The sequence below is a fragment of the Blastocystis sp. subtype 4 genome, assembly GCF_000743755.1.
Source record: "Blastocystis sp. subtype 4 strain WR1 chromosome Unknown seqid_0069, whole genome shotgun sequence".
Taxonomy (NCBI): Eukaryota; class Bigyra; order Opalinata; family Blastocystidae; genus Blastocystis; species Blastocystis sp. subtype 4.
This window is the reverse complement of record NW_014569478.1, coordinates 18,280-38,203: the sequence shown is the minus strand read 5'-3', so window position 1 is coordinate 38,203 and position 19,924 is coordinate 18,280. Positions and strand designations below refer to the sequence as shown.

Genomic DNA, 19,924 nt, shown 5'->3' with positions numbered 1-19,924 from the left:
ACTCCCAAGAAGGATGATGAAAAGAGTTCTGGGAAGTAGCTGTTAGCTGGTTGAGTGTAGTGTGATATCGTTTTAGTGTATCTTTAGTTGTTTCTTCGATTCTCATTATTCACACCTAACAACCTTATGTTCCCTATTATTAATAGATCTCTCTATAAAAGAGATACACATACCATAATAAACACAAATTGAGTGACTAAATGTAAGAGAAATCAGTCTTTTCTTGAGTTTACTAGTTAAATTCAAGTTAACCGTTTTATTGTCCCAGATGGAGCCCGAAGCTACCAAAGAAAATCATCCTCTTCGGAATTACTACCGCTTCTGGAGGGTTTCAAATATTGATGCAAACGTATGTGTACTATCGTTAGATTAACCATAGACAGATAATTACGAAAATGCGCTAGAAGATCTGGGATTATGTCGAACAGTCGAACAATTCTGGGAGATTTATTGTTTTCTTCCTGTCATTGGAACAGGTTCCTGTGATAGTTACTACTTCTTTAAAGTAAGCACGATTCGCTTAGATCACTGATTAGGATGGAATCATGCCATTGTGGGAAGATCCTGAGAATAAAAATGGTGGAAGAGTCACATTAACTCTGACTGGAACGGAGTTGTTACCATATTTGTGGGAAACTCTAGTAAGTTCAAATATTTACATGTTATACTAGTTGCTGACTACTATTGGTGAACAATTCAATGTAGGAAAGGAGATTTGCGGAGTGTCTGTTACAGTTAAACCAAAGAAGAATCAATCAGTATTGTGCGTCTGGAATAAAACAGCGACATTTGGAAGAGTAATCACACAGATTGAGTAGAAATGTTCGGTGAAGTGTTAGATAGAACGGTTTTAAAAACAGTATGGAATAGCCCTCCTCGTATGCGATTTGCATATAAACGGAATAGTAATGCAGTTTACTCTGTATCCATGAAGAAGGAGGATCAAGAGCCAGAAGCTACAGAAATTAAGACAGAAAACCGGTTTGCGGGATTTGAAGATTTCCATGTTTGAAACAAACACGTCAGACTACATGACTAAATCACTTCTCAACTTCAGAAGACCACAGCGTCAGATTGTCACGGAGAAGCTGTAAAATAAGAGTTGTATCCTTATAGTCATTCTCTGGAAGGGTATCCAGAACCTTAACAGCATTATCAAAAGCAGCAGTAGCTAGCTCACAGGCATACTTCGTATTCTCCTTAATTTCATAATAGAATACCGAATAGTTCAGATACAAACCCAGCAAAGTAGGATTCACCGGTGAGAGATTCTTCTCAGTTGCCTCTTTCAAAGCATTCGTGTAACTATACCATCACAAATCAACAGACTTCAATACCTCTCATCTGACTTGGCAATCACAGCATCACGTTCGTCACCAACAAGGAACTCACATTCGTAACGATAGTAGTCACCAATCATCTTCATGAAATATACACGGTTGTCTACCGTGTCATTGTCATGAAGAAGGTGATCCTGAATAATAGAGATTACTTCGCCACAAATATTCTTCATTTCGTCTTCAATCTTCTTCTTGAACTCCAAGATATCAGAAAGCGTCTCTGCATGAGCAGGATTGGCTCGTTCCTTCTGCTCAATGGCAAAAATACTTCTCCATGCATTACGTCGTGAGCTTACCACATTTTTATAAGCTACCGACAATAGATTTCGTTCTTCAGGTGACAAGCGAATGTCACTCTGTCCTTCGGGAACAGTTGTTGCGACATACTTTATATACTCTTTCATGTCTTCATAACGCTCTGCTTGCTCTGCAATTCGTGCTAGAACCACATGGTTTGAAACGGACTCCATGGAAAAGAAACCTACTGAAAAGGTTAGATCAGGTTCTAGTGGACTAAACTACATCACTTGAACCAACCTAGATTCAATGTACAAAAAGATCTGAATAAGGAGCGGGAGTTTCATTGGACTTCGACAAAGGTTCATTATACAAACAATGCAAAGACAATCACTCTTTCACTCCAAATGCTCGTATGTATTCATCACCAATCTTCCACCCCATCTTACTCATAAACAACATTCCATTCTCCACAGCTATCAAATAGAGTGTTTCCTGTTTTGATTTCTTCAATAAATCACGAGATAACTTCGATCCACTTGTAACCTGCTGACAGATGAATTGACAATTATCTTGCTTGCTAACGTAATTTAAAAGACTAATGACTTCAGTCTTCAATATACTCTCATATCCTTGCATTGCCTTACTGAACTGCTCACGATTCTCAGCTAACAATACTAATACTCCCAGATATAGTCCAAGAGTATCAACTGCCAATTCTTGATCTCCTTCTCGGTCCTTGAAGAACAACGAAGACAACGGAATTAGAGCTTGGACAAAGGCAGTCAATTCAGCTTGTACAGATCGAATAGATTCGACTGCATGATGAAGGCACAGTGCTAATTGAAGGAACTGATGAAGAATCGACCGCAGAATATCCTTGTGTTGAGGCGGAAGAGAAACAGGAACCAGAGTCTGAAACTGATCTCGCAAGGCTAGAAGAAGAGGACAGTGGATAAGAGCACCAAAGATAGACATAGAAAGGAGAGCTACAGCTCCCGCCTGAGAAGTAGCGATGTCGGTAAGGAGACTCAATAGTTGCCGTACTGCCAGACGTTGTTGTTGTGCTGAATCCTCAAAGAGGGTCAAATCGACAGACTGAAGAAGAGAGAGGAGGGCTAGTATGAGGTCACCTTGCTGAAGAAGCAATTGAATCATACTGCCTGCCTTATCCGACCGAATCAAAAGAGCAAGGAGAGGTGTAGCTGCAGATCGACAAGTGAGATCCTGATTGGATACATCATGTGCCAATGTCACAACTAGATAGGGCATTGATGCCTGGACAGGAGCAAGAATGTGACTGAGATGCATCTTATTCTGTAGATAACTAGAGGTCAGATGCAATGAAGATGAATACCAGATTAGACGGAGAATGATGATGTAGAGTGTCTTCCGACGTGTGGCTGCCGCTTTACCAGGGACATTCTCACGAAGAATGGCTTCTGTGAGCAACTTCATAAGATCACCTTGATTTCCAGTATCAGTCTGCTGAGCTCCATGTTGCTGCAGTGTGGTGATGATGGAAATACTTACCCATCCAATCTGCTGAGTGAGTGTCTCTTGATCAGAATGTAGTGCCACAAGGATCTGAAGAAGCGAGTGCAGGACTGCTAACAGGAAAGAGTCAGTAGCATCCTTGTAGAGAGGAAGAAGAGAGAGAGAATCATAACAATCTACCACTGTAACTTGAAGTACAGTCAATAGAGCACCAAACATATCGATATCCCATGCTTGCTTCAATACAGCCTCATTATACTACGTATCATTATCCTATCTATTCCTCACCTGATCACATTCATTCACAGTCTGTCGGGTGAATTCCACTACATCCATTATCTCGTGCTCTTCACAGTATCGTCGTGCTGCTTCTTCAATCTCACTTCGTTTCACACAAATAACGTCTTGTCCTTGAATTATCCTATGTTCCTCCAGACCAACACAACAAGCTTGCAGTGAAGGAGACAACGAAGGTTTGCCTTGCATCAATTGAGGAATCCGTACAAGAGTATCCAACAGAGGCGAACCCGAATCAGATCGGACTTGAAGGTATCGTTCAACTCGTTGATCATATTGTGTGACTGCCTTCAATAGAAATGTTAACCCTTTGTTCTCTCCAACACGATGGAATACAAATAGAAGACCAGATACTAGGCGAGCTGAAGCTGCAAGGAGATGAAGAAAGGCCTGTCGATGAGCCTCAGTAAGAAGAACCGTTCCTGTTTGAGTATCAAAAGAGTTCGCATTGTAACAGGATAGGAAGTATGGCAGTAAGGAAAGCAAGACAACGCATGATTCACGTGTTATCAACATAGACTGGATCCATGAACTCCATTCACTTGGAGTAATGCAGAGAATATGAAGTAATTGGACTGCTTTCATAGCAAGCTCTGTATGGCATAAAATCATGCTTGGAGAGGCCAATAAGGAGAAAATAGAATCCAAGAGACCATCATTCACCAGTTCTACTGCTTCATTGGCTGCTGGGAGACAGAGTAATAACGAAGTAAGTGAAGGTGAAGAGGTGGATGCTTGAATAAGTAAGGTCTCCAGCAAAGTAAGAGCTGGTTGATCATTAGTGTCATCCTCATGTGTCATGGCATCACGGAGAATCAACGCACAAGCATCAACCATGAGACGAACCTCATTAGGATTGGATCCAAAGAACGAAACTAAAGTAGCTGAAGATACTTGAGAAGCAATCTGAGATAGAATATGAAGTGTTGTTTGTTGTAATGAAGGGTGAGATCCATCACCCAGTCGTAATAGCATTCGCACCGTTGGTACTGGATTTGCTAATAATTGTTGAGCCAGAGGTTGGACGAGTATACGTTGTCCTGGAGCTGCTCGAACAAGGTCTAAGGACTGAATACGAGCAGAGGTAAAGGAAAGAAGAGTACGAATGAGTTCAGCAGCAAGCTGAATAGTATATGCCTGCCAAGATGACTGTCCTGGAGGAGAGAGAAGAGGGATCTGAGGATAGGAATGAGGCCACGATGAGAGAGTGAGGAGATGAAGATTGAGAACAGCATTTGTAAGAGGAGATCCAGAGAGGAGTTCAACAACAAGAGCATGAATACATGTATCCTTCATAGCAGGATTATCCGTAAGGAGAAAATTGACACAAGTGGTTATCACACTCACACACAGACCCTGAAGCTCATACAACTCTTCTTCCTGTGTATATTCCCGTGTAGCTGCTTTGATAAAGACATCTTGAACACAGAACGAAAGATATGGGAATAAGCTTCGACTGGTTAGTAACACATACGGATCAATATGTCTTAACAGTGTCAGAAGTAACTTCAAAAATGACCCTGTGAGAGGATACGCTTTCTGAATGGATTCTTCACGATCCAAAGCAAGTTGGAGGCCTGCTTGAGGGAGTATCACGCCACAGATCGCTCCTTGTAGTTTTGATGCATACACACAACATCCACTATCCATCTGTTGCCACACGGTCTGTGCACAAGATCGCTCTTCAGAACAAGCTGCTAGAACTGAACACACAGCAGCTGTAAGTCGCAGGGATAGTGGCAAAGGAAGAAGTTGCAAACAGGATGCGAGGAGATCGAGGGAAGAGTCAGTGAGGAAAACAGAACGTACCATAGGGCTCGTGAGTACAGCAGCATACAACAAGAGTACGGCTGTAAGACCGGAGTAGTCCTCATCCAACACCTTCTGACCAGACTTCAGTTGTCGGAAGGTAACAACAGCTTGATGGAGAGCATTGGCGAACACCTGCCAAGAGGCCTCAGGACTATTGAAGTCACGAAGGAGAATGAATACACCTTCAGCGTTATCATGGGACGAGAGAGCAAGAGAAGCCATCAGAGAAAGGACATCGTCAAAGAGCAGAGGTAACGTATGAAGACAATCCAATAAGAATGAGAGAAGCTGTTGTAGAACAGAATTAAACGTAGGCGAGGATGGATTGCAGGAAGGAGGTACTTTAAGCGATCCTATAACAGTTGAAAGCGTCTTACAAAGTGATTCATAGCCATCTGGAAGCTGTTCGGTAGCAATGGCTCGTCCTTGCTGCTCACTCCGTTCCTGGATCTGTCTCTGGGAATAGAAAGGAAAGCGATGGAAGAGGTACGATGTGATGAAAGCTTGAAGAAGGGTCCAAAGTGTCTGCTGACAGTGCTGTTGGGAAATAGGAGAGAGAGTGAGATAGGTGAGGGATGCAGAGAAGACGCCAATTTGCGAGAGCTGTTGTGTGAAGAGACACTAGAAGTAACAGTGTGTAGACAACAGTACGTCATATACAGCATCTGCAAACACATGGCTGTGATCACCGTGTTGTGGACTGTTCATTGACAAACTACTCACACCCACTGCAAAAAGGAAGAACTTATCGTTTTGATTCTGTGCTTTGGTGGTCATCTGTTCCAATTCGCTCTCAGAAAAGAAAGGAGTATGAATCACCTCAATATCTGTATTGAATGAACTGGGAAACAATAACACACGAAGGATCGAACAGTAGAGAATACTGATAATTGGTAAGAGAGAGATACCATCTGCAGACTGCAACCGTTTCACAGTATCTGAAACAGCAAACAGGACGGATTCCTTACTCTATGCATCAAGTCTCCTTTATATTCGAACCCGAGCAAGAGTAAATGCAGATACTAACGAATAGGCAGATTCTTGAAGTATTTGCATAGCTAGAACACGATGTTCTGCCTTCAAGTCTTTAAACTTCGATCCTTGATCACAGATTGTATCTAAAGCACTTTGAATGTAATTTTGTTGAAATAGAGTCGACAATACCGCTTTCAAGTGTCGAATCAACATAGAGTCTTCCTGCTCTCGATGAATATGTGAAAGGAATATCTATAATTAAATCCAAATGAGAATTACAAACATCAATAAGCCGATTCACACAATGGAAACGAACGACCGATTCCTTAACTCTCTTTGTGATTTCTTTCTCGCTCATCTTTGTGACATTTCTAAATGGTTAATGAAACCAAACTACGTTGCGTACAAGTTTGCAGAACCAAGAATCTCATATTTGCTATTATCGACTAACAGATCGATATGTTTCAAAATAAAGTCACAAGAACCACTTATCATTGACGAATTCCTCTGTTCATAGTCCAGATTGTCAATGACACTGTAGATTTCTTCAATAAGAGAGTCCTGGTCCCTTTCTGTCATTAGGTATTCAAATCAATGATTTAGGGGACAAGACAATGTTTACATCTCTTTGCTAACAGTATCCAATTCCCGCGGTTGTAAGTTAATCATATTTCTTGTTTCCTATTTGTCCGAAATCTAACAATACTGAATCCATTCGATTCAGTATGCCACCACAAAGGAATACTCTTCAATGTAAAGCAAACAAGATGCTGGTGGAAAAACTACAAGGAGAGGAAACAATGCATATGGAGTCCCAGAAGGATCGTTTAGCTATGACATTTCGTCGAGCAATTCGATCTGTAAGAGAGTAGTGAGAAGTGCGGCAAACTGAAGTATAGATGTCCCTTTCCGATTCGTTGCAAGGAAGATGCGATCAAACTGAAGGGCGTCGGTGATTACATTGCCTCTAGAATCGAGTATTATCTTCGAAAGGAAGATCTCCTGAATGTAACTCCTCGTAATCAAAGTTGGTGAGATAATATCTAGTATCAAGCGAATTGGAGGCAGAAGTGAATCCACGTCCTCTGAAAAAAACTGATATCTGTAATTATGTTCCACGGTCTGGAGGACGTAAATGTGGTTGTTCAATGTGATTATAGCTGCCCATTTGATTCTGTTGGCTACAGTGAAATGTACATGTACAGAAAAGAGTAAATCAGTGTTACAAGATCATGTTTTACAGGAAATTATGGTCATTTCAAAAACAAATCTCCTCTATCGTAAGTTTCGAGATACACTACGAATTCTGTGCTCTAAAGGGTTGATATGGCAAGAAGGAGATACCATGGGACTTACTGATTCAGGTCGTTTATTAGGAGGGATGCTGTTTGAGGAGAGTCGGATTGATTATCCAGACATCGAAACATGTATGCAGGAATGTCTTTTAGATCAATTAAATGAACTCTTTACTGATGTCACTTCTCCTACTCCATCCTCTCCAAAACAAGTTCAGTCAGCATATTCTTCTTCAACTCCTCAAGTTTCTCTTTCATTACCTCGTCTGATCTGGCCATTATCGGTTCAACCTTCTAATCTTCGTTTTGGTGAGCACATAGGAGAACGTAAAGATGATGATTCTCCTCTCCCTGACTTTACTCCCATTCCTGGGGTGGAAAAGGATTGGGAAGTGGTAATGTTATTGGATACACGCGAAGTGCGAACACTTCAAGATCGGTCGTTCCTGCATAATCAGCTTCATCAAGTGGGTGTGATGTGTGAGAAACGACCTCTGGCTCTAGGAGACATGCAGTGGATCCTACGACATACATCAACTAACAGAGAGATCATGTTAACCACTATTGTAGAACGCAAGAATACTCGGGATTTAGCTCAGAGTATCATTGATGGGCGTTTCAATGAACAACAGTATCGCTTACTCCAGTGCGGGTGTCGACATCCTGTCTATCTGATTGAAGGGGATGTGCGTTCTCAAGATGTTATGTCGGGAGAGAGTTTACAGAGTGGGATCGTGACCACATTTATTTGTCGTGATCTGTATGTATACATGAGTACTTCAATTGATGATACTGTTGTGTTTCTGAAGGGTTTACATGACCAAGTGATAGCTAGTGTTCATCGATACTTTGAGAGTGGAGATACGTACAAGTCAAACCTTGAATGAATTGTAGGACTTGCTTTCATCCACAGAAATTGTCGTTTGATGATTTCCAAAATTGCTATGCAAAAACACGCGAGATGGATTTGAGGCATCTTTGGTGTAGACAGCTGAGACAAGTAGGAAGTCTCTTCATATTTATTAGCAGATTCCTCGGTGTACGGTAGCCAAGGTGGAAGCCATCGTCTCCAAGTATCCTACATTCGCCAGTTTGTTGAAAGTCTATGAGTCGCTTTCAACGGTACAGCAGAAAGAAGAACTGCTGAAGAATCTGTGTGATAAAAATGGGAAGAATCCGATCGGTTCTGCATTAAGTCGTAACATCTATCACTGCTTGTTTGGTTAGTGATAGATCTCTTTTCAATTTTTGGTGGAGAATAATGTTTGTTAGGTCAACTTTGACTCGAAATGAATAGAGACTGGGGTAAGGATAATTGGTTTCCCCAATCTCACCAACAACAAAACCCAATCCCCTGGATAGGCGTTTCATTGATTCTTTTTGGTTTCTTCAGATTTGTCCAATACAACAAAGTAGAATCGGAAATGGCTCCCCCTGCTCCTGCTGGCCCTGCAACTATTAGTAGGTGAAGTTTAGAGTTGTTTTGATATGTGATCTGTTGTTTTCTGTGAGAATAGGGAACTAACCACATTCTAGTTTATCTGCGTGCTGTTGGTGGAGAAAGTGCTTCTCCTGCCACTCTGGCTCCTAAGGTTGGTCCTCTGGGAATGGTATTTGATAACGACAAGCAAGGTAATCGTTTAGGCTCCTAAGAAGGTTGGTGATGATATCCAGAAGGCCACTATGGATTGGAAAGGTCTGAAGATCACTGTGAAGCTGACTGTGGTGAACCGTCAGGCTACTGTAATGTGTGAATTGATTCCAATAATGTGCAGGTGGAAGTTGTTCCTAGTGCTTCTTCTCTGATCATTCGTGAGCTGAACGAGCCCCCCAGAGATCGTAAGAAGGACAAGAACAGTAGAGAGTGAATGGAGTTAATTGATGATTAGTTAAGCACAGTGGAAACATCACTCTTGATCAAGTGATCAAGGTAGCTAAGATTCTCCGTGAGCGTTCTTATGCTAACAAGCTTGCTGGAACTGTGAAGGAGGTGTTGGGAACTTGTTATTCTGTGGGCTGCACTGTGAATGGAGAGCATCCTTCTGCCATCATTGAGAAGATCGATAACGGTGAGATTGAGGTTCCTGAGGAATAAAAAGGCTCCATTGTGTTCTTTTGGACAAATACTAGTTATTGTTTGTTCCCTCCAACTTTGTATTCTGAACAAATGATTCTTATCGTTACTATACTCTTCTCGAATGAGCTTTAGGTGCTTGATACTTCTGAAGCCACCAGTTCTAGTGAAAGTCAGTTGCGATTCCGACAACTCATCTCCCAAGCACTCATCAACTATGGAATGGAAGAAACAAGGTTCTCATATCTAGTGCTATACAAATTCTGTATTCAAGACACACAGCATAAGCGAATTGCTGTTATTGTCAAGTCACCTATCACGTATAGTTGTAATTACTACTGAAAATTAGATCTACGGTCCTTCTTCGACCCACTGCATTATCAAAAACAACTCTTCAATCCATTACCACTACACTACGAACAATCCCTGAACAAAACCAGTCCTCTGTTTCTACTCCAACGTATACGATTTCATCTACCATGTCTTCACTCTTATTGTATGAGAAAGTGAACGATATGGTTCTGTACTACATCCAGTTCGATCCAGTAGCATCTATATCCCCTCAACAAGTCTTGCAGATGGTTGACACATCTGCTGTTCACGTTTCACTCTGTAAAGTGGCATGTATTCAGGAACTTCGTTCGAACCCTACCCCAACGGATCCACAAATCACGTATGTCTGTTGCACAGAACTCGAAATCGATCGATTGTAGGAGGTGGATCCCGAAATGAGGTAAAGAATCCATTCTTGGCTAATCGATTCATACACGAAACACACGTCAACCATTCAATTTCTTCATGCTCCTGAGTACTCTATTGCCATCCTTTTCCAACCAGCATATGTATTGGAACGTCCTTTTGTTCCAATTTCATCCTCTTCATTCGTTCATCCAGGAACAGCATCGTTTACTGTTCAATGTGTTCTCATGCAATCAGCAGTTGATCTATCTCTTGTTCTACCTCTCTGGATTTGCATGGCCCAGCTCCAAGACACAGCGAATGCAAGTCGATGGATTTCGCTCCTTCGTTTTCTGTCTTCAACGGCATCATGTCTTCTCCTTTCATGTTTCAATGGAAGTTACCATCCCAAGGTTCGTTAATCCCTAGAGATTGGATTAAAAGAAACCTTCATTCTAGTCCCCTCCAAAGAATCCACTTTTGCTGGTCTCTTGTGTAGAATGGCTTGTAGAGATCAAATTATAACAGTTTCAGAACCTCACTCCACCGAACTCGATCAAGGAGACTTGAAATTTGATCTGTTGAGCTGCTTTCATCCGATTAACCGTAGAATGCTTCACTCACTACGAAAGGAATCGTTTACGCCATTAGACAATGAAAGCGGATTTCTCTCCCAGATGAAAGAAAAGGTCAGCAACCTCAAATTCAATGTTTGTTAATCCCAAATGCTTTTTCTTTCAAAAAGCCATCAAAACGGCAGAATGGAATAAAGAACCACGGTTTTAAATAGCCACAAGATTTCAAACTTGAAATGGATGCCCAGGAACGACAACGCGAGGAAACAAAGCGAATGTACCTCCACATTATGCGTGCCAAACTCTACGGCGTTATTGCGATCAATACTCTTGAGGGTATAACCAGTGAAGTGGACAACTTGTTGCCGTACGAGCTTGAGAAAGGTGATGTCTATGGATAAGGTGATGATTGTGTAGATAACGTAGATGCCCTTTCTGACCAGTATCGGAAGTATCATAATGGAATCTTGTACCCTACAAGTTATGGAGATCATATGGATCGTGCGATTAAGAGTCTCAGTAAGGATCTTGGAATCGCAGTTTCTGTTGAGCTGGTCAACACACAGGCTGTTAAAGTTTGTCCTATTGTCAATGGATTATACGATAGAGAGTTTTAATGAAGCATATACGTAATACAAGTGAGGAGGAACGTCAGGCAGTGGCGGATTGGTTAGTGATGCAGAACGAATCTATCATGAAGTCAGTTCGTTTCAACGAGTTGATTGACAAATGTTGCATGTACTTCTATAAGAAGCCTTCGTCCGAAGTTAGTGATGACAATCTCTCGTTCATCCGCCGTTCGGCAAACGAACTGCTTCGAAACAAAGCCTCCAAAGAAGCACTTCGGAAGAAACTATTAAGTGGTGAGTGTCGCTATGAAGATGAAGATGATGTGGATGTTGCCCTGTCTGTATATGGATTGCATGGAGGCCTTCCCGATACGCATCTGGTGATGGATCAGGTACTTCCAAGTGCGGGTACAGTATCAATGGCGGATATTGGAAGCATGGCGACGATTCCGACAATGGGAAATATGTTAGGCATGAACAGTATGCCAATTCCTTACGAAGGAGTTCCTGTGATGCAACATATGGGTCAGATGACAAATGCAGTTCCTGCTGCTATGATTTCAGGGCGTGAAGTTGAGAACCAGCAGAGAATGAGTCTGCCAATGAATAGTATGAGTATGAATATCCCTCAAATCAACCTCAATAATATGGCGTCGATTCCCGTGAATTCGATAAATCAAATGCCACTCCCTGTTGGTGTAAACATGGGTGTGAATGTGATGGAAGGTCCTCGAGGGTATACACCTGTTAATGGCAATGTTGAAATGACGATAGCCCGACCTGTGAATGTAATTGTAAAGAGATAGAGTGATTTGTAGGAAGAAGGAGAAGAACGACCGAATCCTTCGTAAGGTAATTTATTGTTTTTTGCGTGATTTATTGTACTTATTATGTTGTTTGTTATAAACTTCCATTTGTGTTGTTGAAGACCCCCATTTGTGTTTTTTGTGAAATAGATTTAAAACAAGGATTCATTAAACAAATAGTGATTGTTACGAAAAAATAAGAAAGAAATGGATCAAAGGGGGACAATGGTTGTTAGCAAAATGACATGCCAAATGACGCAGAATAATCCATCATTATAATTCTTCTCAATGACTGATATTCCTGTTAAGGATCTTGTTCCTCATGCTATTGGCGTTTATACAAGGGTATTTGGAGGACAACCAGAGATTGTCACATCTGCACCTGGTCGACTCAATTTCGGAGGAGAGCATTGTGATTACATGGGTGGATATGTGTTACCATTTGCCACCGTACTCCGAGGTGTAGCTGCTGGAAGAAAAGTTGAGGGAAAGGTAATGATGCCAGTTGAAGATTATGTTTAGCACTGCCGTGTATACTCTGAGTATTTTGACGAAATAATTGAGTTTGATTGCGATAAGGATCTTGTACGAGGTCCAAAGGGAGAATGGGCGAACTACTATAAGGTATGAATTCGTCCATATATTCATGGTAGGGATTATGTCATTTCTACCTTCCTGAAATGGAAAATGGTCAACTGGGTTTTGATATGGTGTTTGTCTCGAATGTCACAATCGGTGGAGGCATTAGTAGTAGTGCAGCAGTTGAAGTAGGGAGCAGATCAGGTGGATTACTCATAGCTCTCTTGTGCCCTCTTCATAGAACAATGCTTGGGAATTGATTTGGATCCAAAGGATCGAGCAATGCGTAGCTATCATGCAGAACACGAGTATGTTCAGATGCCATGTGGTGTAATGGATCAAATGATTTCTGCATGTGGGAAATATGGGCATGTTTCTCTTATTGATTGTATCTCTCTGGATATGAAGGATTATCCTATCAATCCTGTTCAGGATCCAAATAGTGAAGTCTGTGAGTGGCCAGTAACTCTGTTGAAACTTTATGTTCATGTGGAACACAAGCTAGTGAACTCAGCATTTGCAGATCGAGTCCGAGAGAGTAATGAAGGAGAAAGAATCCTGAAAGCCAAGTATAATATCGATGGAAAGGAACCTGTGAAGGCCCTTTGTCGAGGGGTGACAATGGAAATGCTGGAAGGAGTGAAGGATCAGATGAGTGTGGATGTGTACAAGCGATGTTTCCATGTATGATAAGGAGAGTGTTGTTAAGGTGTAGATGATTCGTGAAACTGAACGTACATTGCGTTATGCCGATCTCATCGTGAAGGCAGACTGGAAGACAATTGGTGAACTGTTCTTTGAATCATATGATGATAGTGTGAAGTACTTCAAGAATGATCATCCTGATATCACTGCATGCATTGATGTATTGAAGGAGATTGGTCTGGATGGAGGTGTATATGGAGGTCGAATGATTGGAGGAGGTTGGGGTGGTTCTGTATTGTGTATTGTAAAGAAGGGAATGGAACAAGAATTGATTCCGATTATTCAACAGAAGTGTAATGAGCGTCTCCACAAGGAGAATAGTTGTGATGTAATGATTATTAAGGAGGCAGGAGCAGGAGCCTGTGTACACCATATGGATTGTAGTGTTTGTTAACAAAATGTTTCACCGCCTTCGTTTCAATGATACTTCTGGACCTATATCAAAGCGAGATCGACGATTTCGCTTTATCTTTGGTTGAATGGGATAGGGAGCTTGTTGAGGAATGGGTTTGGGTACTTGTGTGAGAGGAACAGAAGGTTGAGGAAGAGGCACAGAAGACTGAGGAAGAGGCACAGAAGGTTGAGCAAGACGCCCAGGAGAAAGAGGGAGAGTTGAATTAGGACGAGGTGCGGGAGTAGACTGTGGTAAAGAAGCGGTAGGAATCACTCCTGCGGTCGGCAGATTCGAGACAACTCCACTAGAGAGCTGGTTCAACTGTTCTCTCTATTCTTTATCTTGCTCCTTATTCCTACCCCTCCCTCAAGACTTCGTGTCAACTCTGATAACTGTCCAATCACGAAATTCACCGCACCTGTGATATTCCGCACACTCCATTCATAATTCCCAGCTTGTAACACTCCACCTGCCATCAGTTGCTGGAAGTCAGACTGGATACTCTGAACTGCATGAGTTACACGTTCAGTTGTCGTTAGAGCTGTTGCTATGGAGGTAGACACACTTCCTTCTCTTGACTTCACCAGTTCCATCTCCTTCACTGCTTGAGCATTCAAATTCCCGATCTGAGCAATCAGTGTTTCACACTCAGATTTCCGTTTCGCTTCAGCTTCAGTGACATGTCTCCGGTTCTCTTGTTCCTTTGTCAATTCTGATTTCAACTCCAAATTTGCATCGACTAACTCGCGTAACTTTGTCTCCTGTTCTCCTGTTTGTTTCTTCCACACATCCACCTCCAAACGTAATGATTGTGTTAATTGTTGGGATGATTGCTGAACAGACGCAATTTGATCCAAATATGAAGAGATCGATGTAAATGGAATGTCTATACTCACATCCTCATGTCGTTCCCACGGTTAATTAGTATATATAGCGGCAAATTATGAGCTTGAAGAACAAACGTCAAATTGCGTCGTTCAGCTTCAGAAAGAGTTGGATTCAATATCTCTAATGTGGAAAGCAACGAAAAACTGAATTGAGGGAGCATGGAGAAAAATGCATCTAGAGGGAGCTGTTGAACTGCATTCCCTAATTGTAACTTCTGCCGCAGATAGGTACAAGAAACACGAATTTGACGAAACTGTTGAACGACTTGTATTTGCGTGGCTCTTGTTCCATCGGGTAAAAGTTCGATCCCATCAATCGATTCTAGATATTACCGATAGCAATAAAGAAAACGATCGATCACGATGGAGACAACAGGGTGACTAGAGAGAGCCATTATAACACTACGAACATCAGATAACTGACGAAATGAAACTAAATCATATAACACAAAGAAAATGTACAGGAAAGGAGAAGCCGATGAATAACACCACTTGCAGATACTCGGAGTAAATCAGTAAATCGAGATTTCCTTGTTGCACCGATAATTTGAATATCTCGAAGATCGAGCATCTCAAGTCCGCTTAACGAATACTAGATATAATCCATATACCAAGCCTAAACATATAATATACCAACAGTATCTCCATCCTGCACTCCATTAGCTTGAATAGTCTGAGAAGGAATAAGAATCCCATTCTCATTGAAAAGGGCTATATTGTGATTGATATTCAACGTTGCCTAAAAGATTAGAGGTTCCTGGAACGTCTACTCGCAGATTCTCAATGATACGACTGACAAGAGAATAACTCGAAACAGATTGGTTATAGATAACATTTGAAATCACATTTACAAGGAATAGTTGGATCCGCTATATAACTCATCTAAACCACCCAATCCATACAGTTTCTGCTGTTGCAGTTTGACGTGAAGAAGGAGATGTAGAAGGAAGAGCTGGAGACTCGCTGGGTCGTTCCAAATCAATTACAGTAAGATTATAGTCTCCTTTGAAGTTGTATGTAGACAAGACTTGATTAAAATCCATTTCCACTCCTCTGTGTAAAAGCCGGATTCTACCTACACTTCCAGCTGCTAGACCCTTTGGCTTTTTCTACACCGATAAGGACCATTTCAAATCAGATTACTGCCAGAAATGCCATAGCCAGATGTTGGAAGGCATATTTATCCGACACCTTTAGGTAGAATGGATCTCCCTTCCAATAGAGAACGAGTTCCATCAGTTCTTTGTCACAACAAAACACAATGTGAAACAAACACATCAAAGAATCACACCTGAACTTTCATATCGACGTCTTTCTATCCCTTATAGCTGAATCCAAACCAAACCTCCATGAGCGATCGCATCTATCACATTCTGAGTTACAACTGCATAAGCCTTGTCCATAGGCAAACCTAATAGTCTGGCAATTGCTATATATTCATATGGTGCCTTTAACTCAATCGGACTAATGGGATCACTAGAAGTCATCCGAAATGCATACACATGCCATCCAAATATGATATTTCGTCCTCGTGTGTAATATGTAAGTATATTTGCTACAATAAATAGGTTCTTCAAGTTGAAACGATCTGAGGAGAAGAATGCAACTGTTCCTACCTCGAAATGATGCACTCAAACGGAATTCAAACATAATTCCGTGTCGTAGAGCATTATCAATGACCTTTTTGGTGATTGGATACATTGAACGGTTTTCCACATCAACTTCAATGATATCAATATAGGACTAAACAGTCACAATCAGCTTGTTGACTCACTGTATCACATGCCATTTCGAAGGTCTCCATATTCATCGGTCTAACTGAAACAAGATCATATGTCCGTCCAATCTCGCTATTCTATCGTTCACCAGATAAAACTCAACCAGTACAATCGCATAAACTTGTGCTTTCTTTTCAGTAACAACAGACAAACGAGTAAAAACACGCATCTCCTTAGAATCTCCAATTCCTTGGTCTCGAACAAGAGCAGCAATTTGCTGTTTGCACAGACCAATACCATGTACATTATGGTCAGCTTTCTACGATTCAGCCAACAAACAAAAATGAAAACATCTTTTTCTTCTAATAGACGTCGATCTACTTCGTTTACAAGAACGACTCCTCCATAACCCACTATGAATGAATAGTCATGAAAACAATCACGAACACCGATCCAACGTTTCCACCATCGTTGAGATATGTTCTACATTGTCGGAAGACAAAACATAGGAGAGATACGACTCGATGTACATTTATATGAAAATACATATTGATTATCCAGATGAAAGAAACTAGTGTATCCAAAGAAACATAACACAAAGGCAAATCTCCATTACAAGTCACTTTATTCCTCAACAACCTTCGTCTGAAGTCCATGGAAATGAGGCACATCCACAACCTGAACCAGAGTATAAAACTAAATAATCATTCCCTCTACTTAAAACCCTACAGTCTTCTCATCCTCGCCTTCTCCATCCACTTTACGAGCTAGACGAACTCGAATTCGGCGTGGAATGTTGCGGATACCCTTGTTCCACACATAGTGATTGACAGTCGTATCAATTACAACCTTCTCAGTTCCCATAGCCTTTTGAGCGAACTTGCGGATAACATCCATAGCACGAGGAGCCTTTCTCTTAAAAGCACTATATGAATGATTAGACAAATTCAAAAGGATCAAGTAAACTCTTTCAATCACAAATCAAAACCTACACCTTGTGACATGCCTTGTGGAGGTTGACGGTATAATCACGAGTGACAGGAACCATTTCCTTCTTCTCAGCGCTCATTATTTGGTGAACAGTGGGAGAAATACCAAATACTGAGAGAATCAAAACCAAGAGTTGCACCCCTGGGAAGCCAGTTTATAGGAATACAAAGGGATTTTGTAATTTGGGGCATCTCAAACAAACAACTCCAATATTATTGCGATTGAACAGAATGCATCATAAAAGAAACTCTTACTCCTTCAGCTCATCGGCTACCTCCTTCACATTTGATTCCAATACCATCTCGCTTTTCTTCTCTTCACTCAACTCAACAACCAAGTTGCCATCACGGTAAATGAAATACTCGGTAGCCGGAACTTCAGCACGACGGTGTAGTGACAACACCTCGATGGATTCATCATCCTCATTTCCCTGAAGGGTGACTAGATACTGTGTATTGTTTCCCTTCAACACAAACGTAATCTTGACTCGTCCATTATGGACGCTTCCACGAGCAATACTTACTTTCAGGGTGGAAGTTCCAAGGAGATCGAGAATCAAAGGACATCGGTTCATAATATCCAATGCCTTCCTAAATACCACACTGTTCTATTCATTAATTTCTCAGACAAAACTCACCATCAGCGTATGAGAATAATAGTAAATACCTCCTGCGATGGCAGCAGAAGATCCCAATAATAAAGACATAGTTCCAGCAGTCGAAGATGCTCCAAAGGCATTTGTTGATGCATGACGTGCAGGAGTTACAAGAATCCTCTTGTTTCGCTCCATAAACACTCTAGCATTGTTCTCCGCTCTTCTTCCCAGAGTCATGCAATAAAAGTCTCGTCTGTAAAACGAAGACTTTCGTAACAAAAAACCTGTAGCCTTCACTGGATAGACGCTGTATTTTGCAATTCTTTCCAAAGCAGCAGGATTCATGAAAAAAGTATGCGTCTATTATCTGCCAATTGAAGAATCAATTGGAGGGCGTTTCTGTTTTAGTTGGATGAAACGCCCTTATATCTGTCTAAAGTTTTCGAAATAGGTCGAACAGACCTTGCAAGATAGAGAGCTCATGTTGCAGTAATTAACAAACAATTTACTTATGAATGATCGAGAACTTGTTGTAAAGTACAATCTCCTTCACATACTCTCTTGAATATTTGTTGCAAGTCCTGTGTGTACTCTGCCATCTCATGGGAGGTGAAACCAGGATACCAATAGGTACAATTTACGAAACAGCCAAGTCCAGCAACAGTGAATGCATGCACATTCATACCTCCCATCCCTGGAGATCTTGAAGTAGCAGGAAGGAAATAGATATTCTTAAGAGAGAAATGTGAATACTGGTGTTTAAGATCCGTTACACCAAGCGTACAACCATTGAATGAAGCTGAGGGGAGTTTACCAAAGTCAAGTGTTTGGCAAACAGAAAAGAAGTCATTCATCTGGTCTCCACTCTCAATCTCCTGTTTTAATGCTGCAGTCAGTCTCCGGCAAACATCCCAGAACGACTGTTCACCTTCTAGATGAGTCTGGACGAAACAAGAATAGGCCCCAACGACGAGATCTTCCGAGGAGATTGGATGGGCAAAAGTGGCTCTGCCTATGGTAGTTACAGGTGTGTTAAACCGCACAGAGAGAGGAAACGATCGTTGGAACAGCCTCATCTGGGTAATTAAAATGCATAGCCAAAGATAACTCTGATACGTACATCCATGATCACGGCACATCTTCACAATGGCATCAATGGTCTCTGGAGGCAACACAATTTGTTTCGTTCTAAAAAGACCAGAAACGTCACCATCATCGTGTAGACGAATCGGAGCTATCCACACCACCTCTGTTTGGTTCTTATATGGAGTATTATTACCATCTGGATTCTTCAAAACGATTTCATTCTGAACGGAAACAAAGGGACGAGAATTTGGAATTGAAAGCGAAGGAGAATCGAGATACAATAGGAAATCTGTGGCCACACGCAGACTTGAGAGTGCATCGACACACGAATGGCAAAAGCAGGCAACTAGTACACATTGATTCTGTTCACTGTCAAGTAGTAGCCAATAGTGAACTGTATCATCAACGTTTCTATCATTTGAAAACCATTCAACACAATTTTCCAGAAACTCATCCACGTTCTGAACACATGCAGGAAGCACAGAAACGACAGGACCACCAACTTCCTTCTCTAAAAGACTCATATCCCCTGGATGAGTTCCCTCATGAATACGACAGCGCAAATGAGGGTGTTTTGCATGAACATGCTTCAAGGCAGCAATGACTTCTTGTTCAGTGAAACATACATCTAAAACAAGAGCCCAACTGACATACATGTGTCTGGTTAAGGCTTCATACGTGTTAGTTTTGTACTCCATAGTGAAAAATAAAAAGGAATTGCCCCCTCGGGGAATCGAACCCCGGACCTTCCGCTTACAAGGCGGGTGCTCTACCAACTGAGCTAAAAAGGCTTCCTCTTGATAAAACGCCATGTT

General features: G+C 41.4%; 11 protein-coding genes across 11 annotated transcripts; 5 read left to right on the top strand and 6 right to left on the bottom strand.

The window, feature by feature from the left end:
* Positions 1 to 268: 268 nt before the first annotated feature.
* On the top strand, positions 269 to 1,012 carry JH06_4274 (eukaryotic translation initiation factor 4E; the record flags this gene model as incomplete). Its single annotated transcript, XM_014672887.1, has 5 exons — positions 269 to 349; positions 380 to 505; positions 537 to 641; positions 672 to 814; positions 844 to 1,012. The coding sequence occupies 5 exons, from the start codon at positions 269 to 271 to the stop codon at positions 1,010 to 1,012; spliced, it is 624 nt and encodes a 207-aa protein (XP_014528373.1).
* Positions 1,013 to 1,040: 28 nt separating this feature from the next.
* Positions 1,041 to 1,810, bottom strand: JH06_4273 (hypothetical protein; the record flags this gene model as incomplete). The annotated part of the gene is made up of 2 exons (XM_014672886.1): positions 1,041 to 1,305; positions 1,338 to 1,810. The coding sequence occupies 2 exons, from the start codon at positions 1,808 to 1,810 to the stop codon at positions 1,041 to 1,043; spliced, it is 738 nt and encodes a 245-aa protein (XP_014528372.1).
* Positions 1,811 to 1,967: 157 nt separating this feature from the next.
* Positions 1,968 to 6,737, bottom strand: JH06_4272 (hypothetical protein; the record flags this gene model as incomplete). Its single annotated transcript, XM_014672885.1, has 7 exons — positions 1,968 to 2,904; positions 2,935 to 3,332; positions 3,363 to 5,804; positions 5,835 to 6,152; positions 6,183 to 6,410; positions 6,442 to 6,529; positions 6,556 to 6,737. The coding sequence occupies 7 exons, from the start codon at positions 6,735 to 6,737 to the stop codon at positions 1,968 to 1,970; spliced, it is 4,593 nt and encodes a 1,530-aa protein (XP_014528371.1).
* A 146-nt stretch (positions 6,738 to 6,883) lies between these two features.
* Positions 6,884 to 8,680, top strand: JH06_4271 (hypothetical protein; the record flags this gene model as incomplete). Its single annotated transcript, XM_014672884.1, has 6 exons — positions 6,884 to 7,026; positions 7,058 to 7,176; positions 7,206 to 7,289; positions 7,319 to 8,318; positions 8,348 to 8,453; positions 8,480 to 8,680. 6 exons carry the CDS (start codon positions 6,884 to 6,886, stop codon positions 8,678 to 8,680), a joined length of 1,653 nt encoding a protein of 550 aa, XP_014528370.1.
* A 197-nt stretch (positions 8,681 to 8,877) lies between these two features.
* JH06_4270 (60S ribosomal protein L12) lies at positions 8,878 to 9,259 on the top strand (the record flags this gene model as incomplete). The annotated part of the gene is made up of 3 exons (XM_014672883.1): positions 8,878 to 8,914; positions 8,990 to 9,063; positions 9,098 to 9,259. The coding sequence occupies 3 exons, from the start codon at positions 8,878 to 8,880 to the stop codon at positions 9,257 to 9,259; spliced, it is 273 nt and encodes a 90-aa protein (XP_014528369.1).
* Positions 9,260 to 11,016: 1,757 nt separating this feature from the next.
* On the top strand, positions 11,017 to 12,200 carry JH06_2155 (hypothetical protein; the record flags this gene model as incomplete). Its single annotated transcript, XM_014672882.1, has 4 exons — positions 11,017 to 11,164; positions 11,198 to 11,355; positions 11,388 to 12,137; positions 12,168 to 12,200. 4 exons carry the CDS (start codon positions 11,017 to 11,019, stop codon positions 12,198 to 12,200), a joined length of 1,089 nt encoding a protein of 362 aa, XP_014528368.1.
* Positions 12,201 to 12,443: 243 nt separating this feature from the next.
* JH06_2154 (galactokinase) lies at positions 12,444 to 13,833 on the top strand (the record flags this gene model as incomplete). The annotated part of the gene is made up of 5 exons (XM_014672881.1): positions 12,444 to 12,647; positions 12,678 to 12,779; positions 12,809 to 12,922; positions 12,954 to 13,418; positions 13,450 to 13,833. 5 exons carry the CDS (start codon positions 12,444 to 12,446, stop codon positions 13,831 to 13,833), a joined length of 1,269 nt encoding a protein of 422 aa, XP_014528367.1.
* A 2,619-nt stretch (positions 13,834 to 16,452) lies between these two features.
* On the bottom strand, positions 16,453 to 16,970 carry JH06_2153 (ribonuclease P protein subunit; the record flags this gene model as incomplete). Its single annotated transcript, XM_014672880.1, has 4 exons — positions 16,453 to 16,575; positions 16,602 to 16,757; positions 16,778 to 16,851; positions 16,886 to 16,970. 4 exons carry the CDS (start codon positions 16,968 to 16,970, stop codon positions 16,453 to 16,455), a joined length of 438 nt encoding a protein of 145 aa, XP_014528366.1.
* A 92-nt stretch (positions 16,971 to 17,062) lies between these two features.
* On the bottom strand, positions 17,063 to 17,507 carry JH06_2152 (60S ribosomal protein L31; the record flags this gene model as incomplete). Its single annotated transcript, XM_014672879.1, has 3 exons — positions 17,063 to 17,134; positions 17,168 to 17,363; positions 17,431 to 17,507. 3 exons carry the CDS (start codon positions 17,505 to 17,507, stop codon positions 17,063 to 17,065), a joined length of 345 nt encoding a protein of 114 aa, XP_014528365.1.
* Positions 17,508 to 17,678: 171 nt separating this feature from the next.
* On the bottom strand, positions 17,679 to 18,368 carry JH06_2151 (hypothetical protein; the record flags this gene model as incomplete). Its single annotated transcript, XM_014672878.1, has 2 exons — positions 17,679 to 18,035; positions 18,066 to 18,368. The coding sequence occupies 2 exons, from the start codon at positions 18,366 to 18,368 to the stop codon at positions 17,679 to 17,681; spliced, it is 660 nt and encodes a 219-aa protein (XP_014528364.1).
* Positions 18,369 to 18,532: 164 nt separating this feature from the next.
* JH06_2150 (alcohol acetyltransferase) lies at positions 18,533 to 19,921 on the bottom strand (the record flags this gene model as incomplete). The annotated part of the gene is made up of 1 exon (XM_014672877.1): positions 18,533 to 19,921. One exon carries the CDS (start codon positions 19,919 to 19,921, stop codon positions 18,533 to 18,535), a length of 1,389 nt encoding a protein of 462 aa, XP_014528363.1.
* Between the last annotated feature and the right edge of the window lie 3 nt (positions 19,922 to 19,924).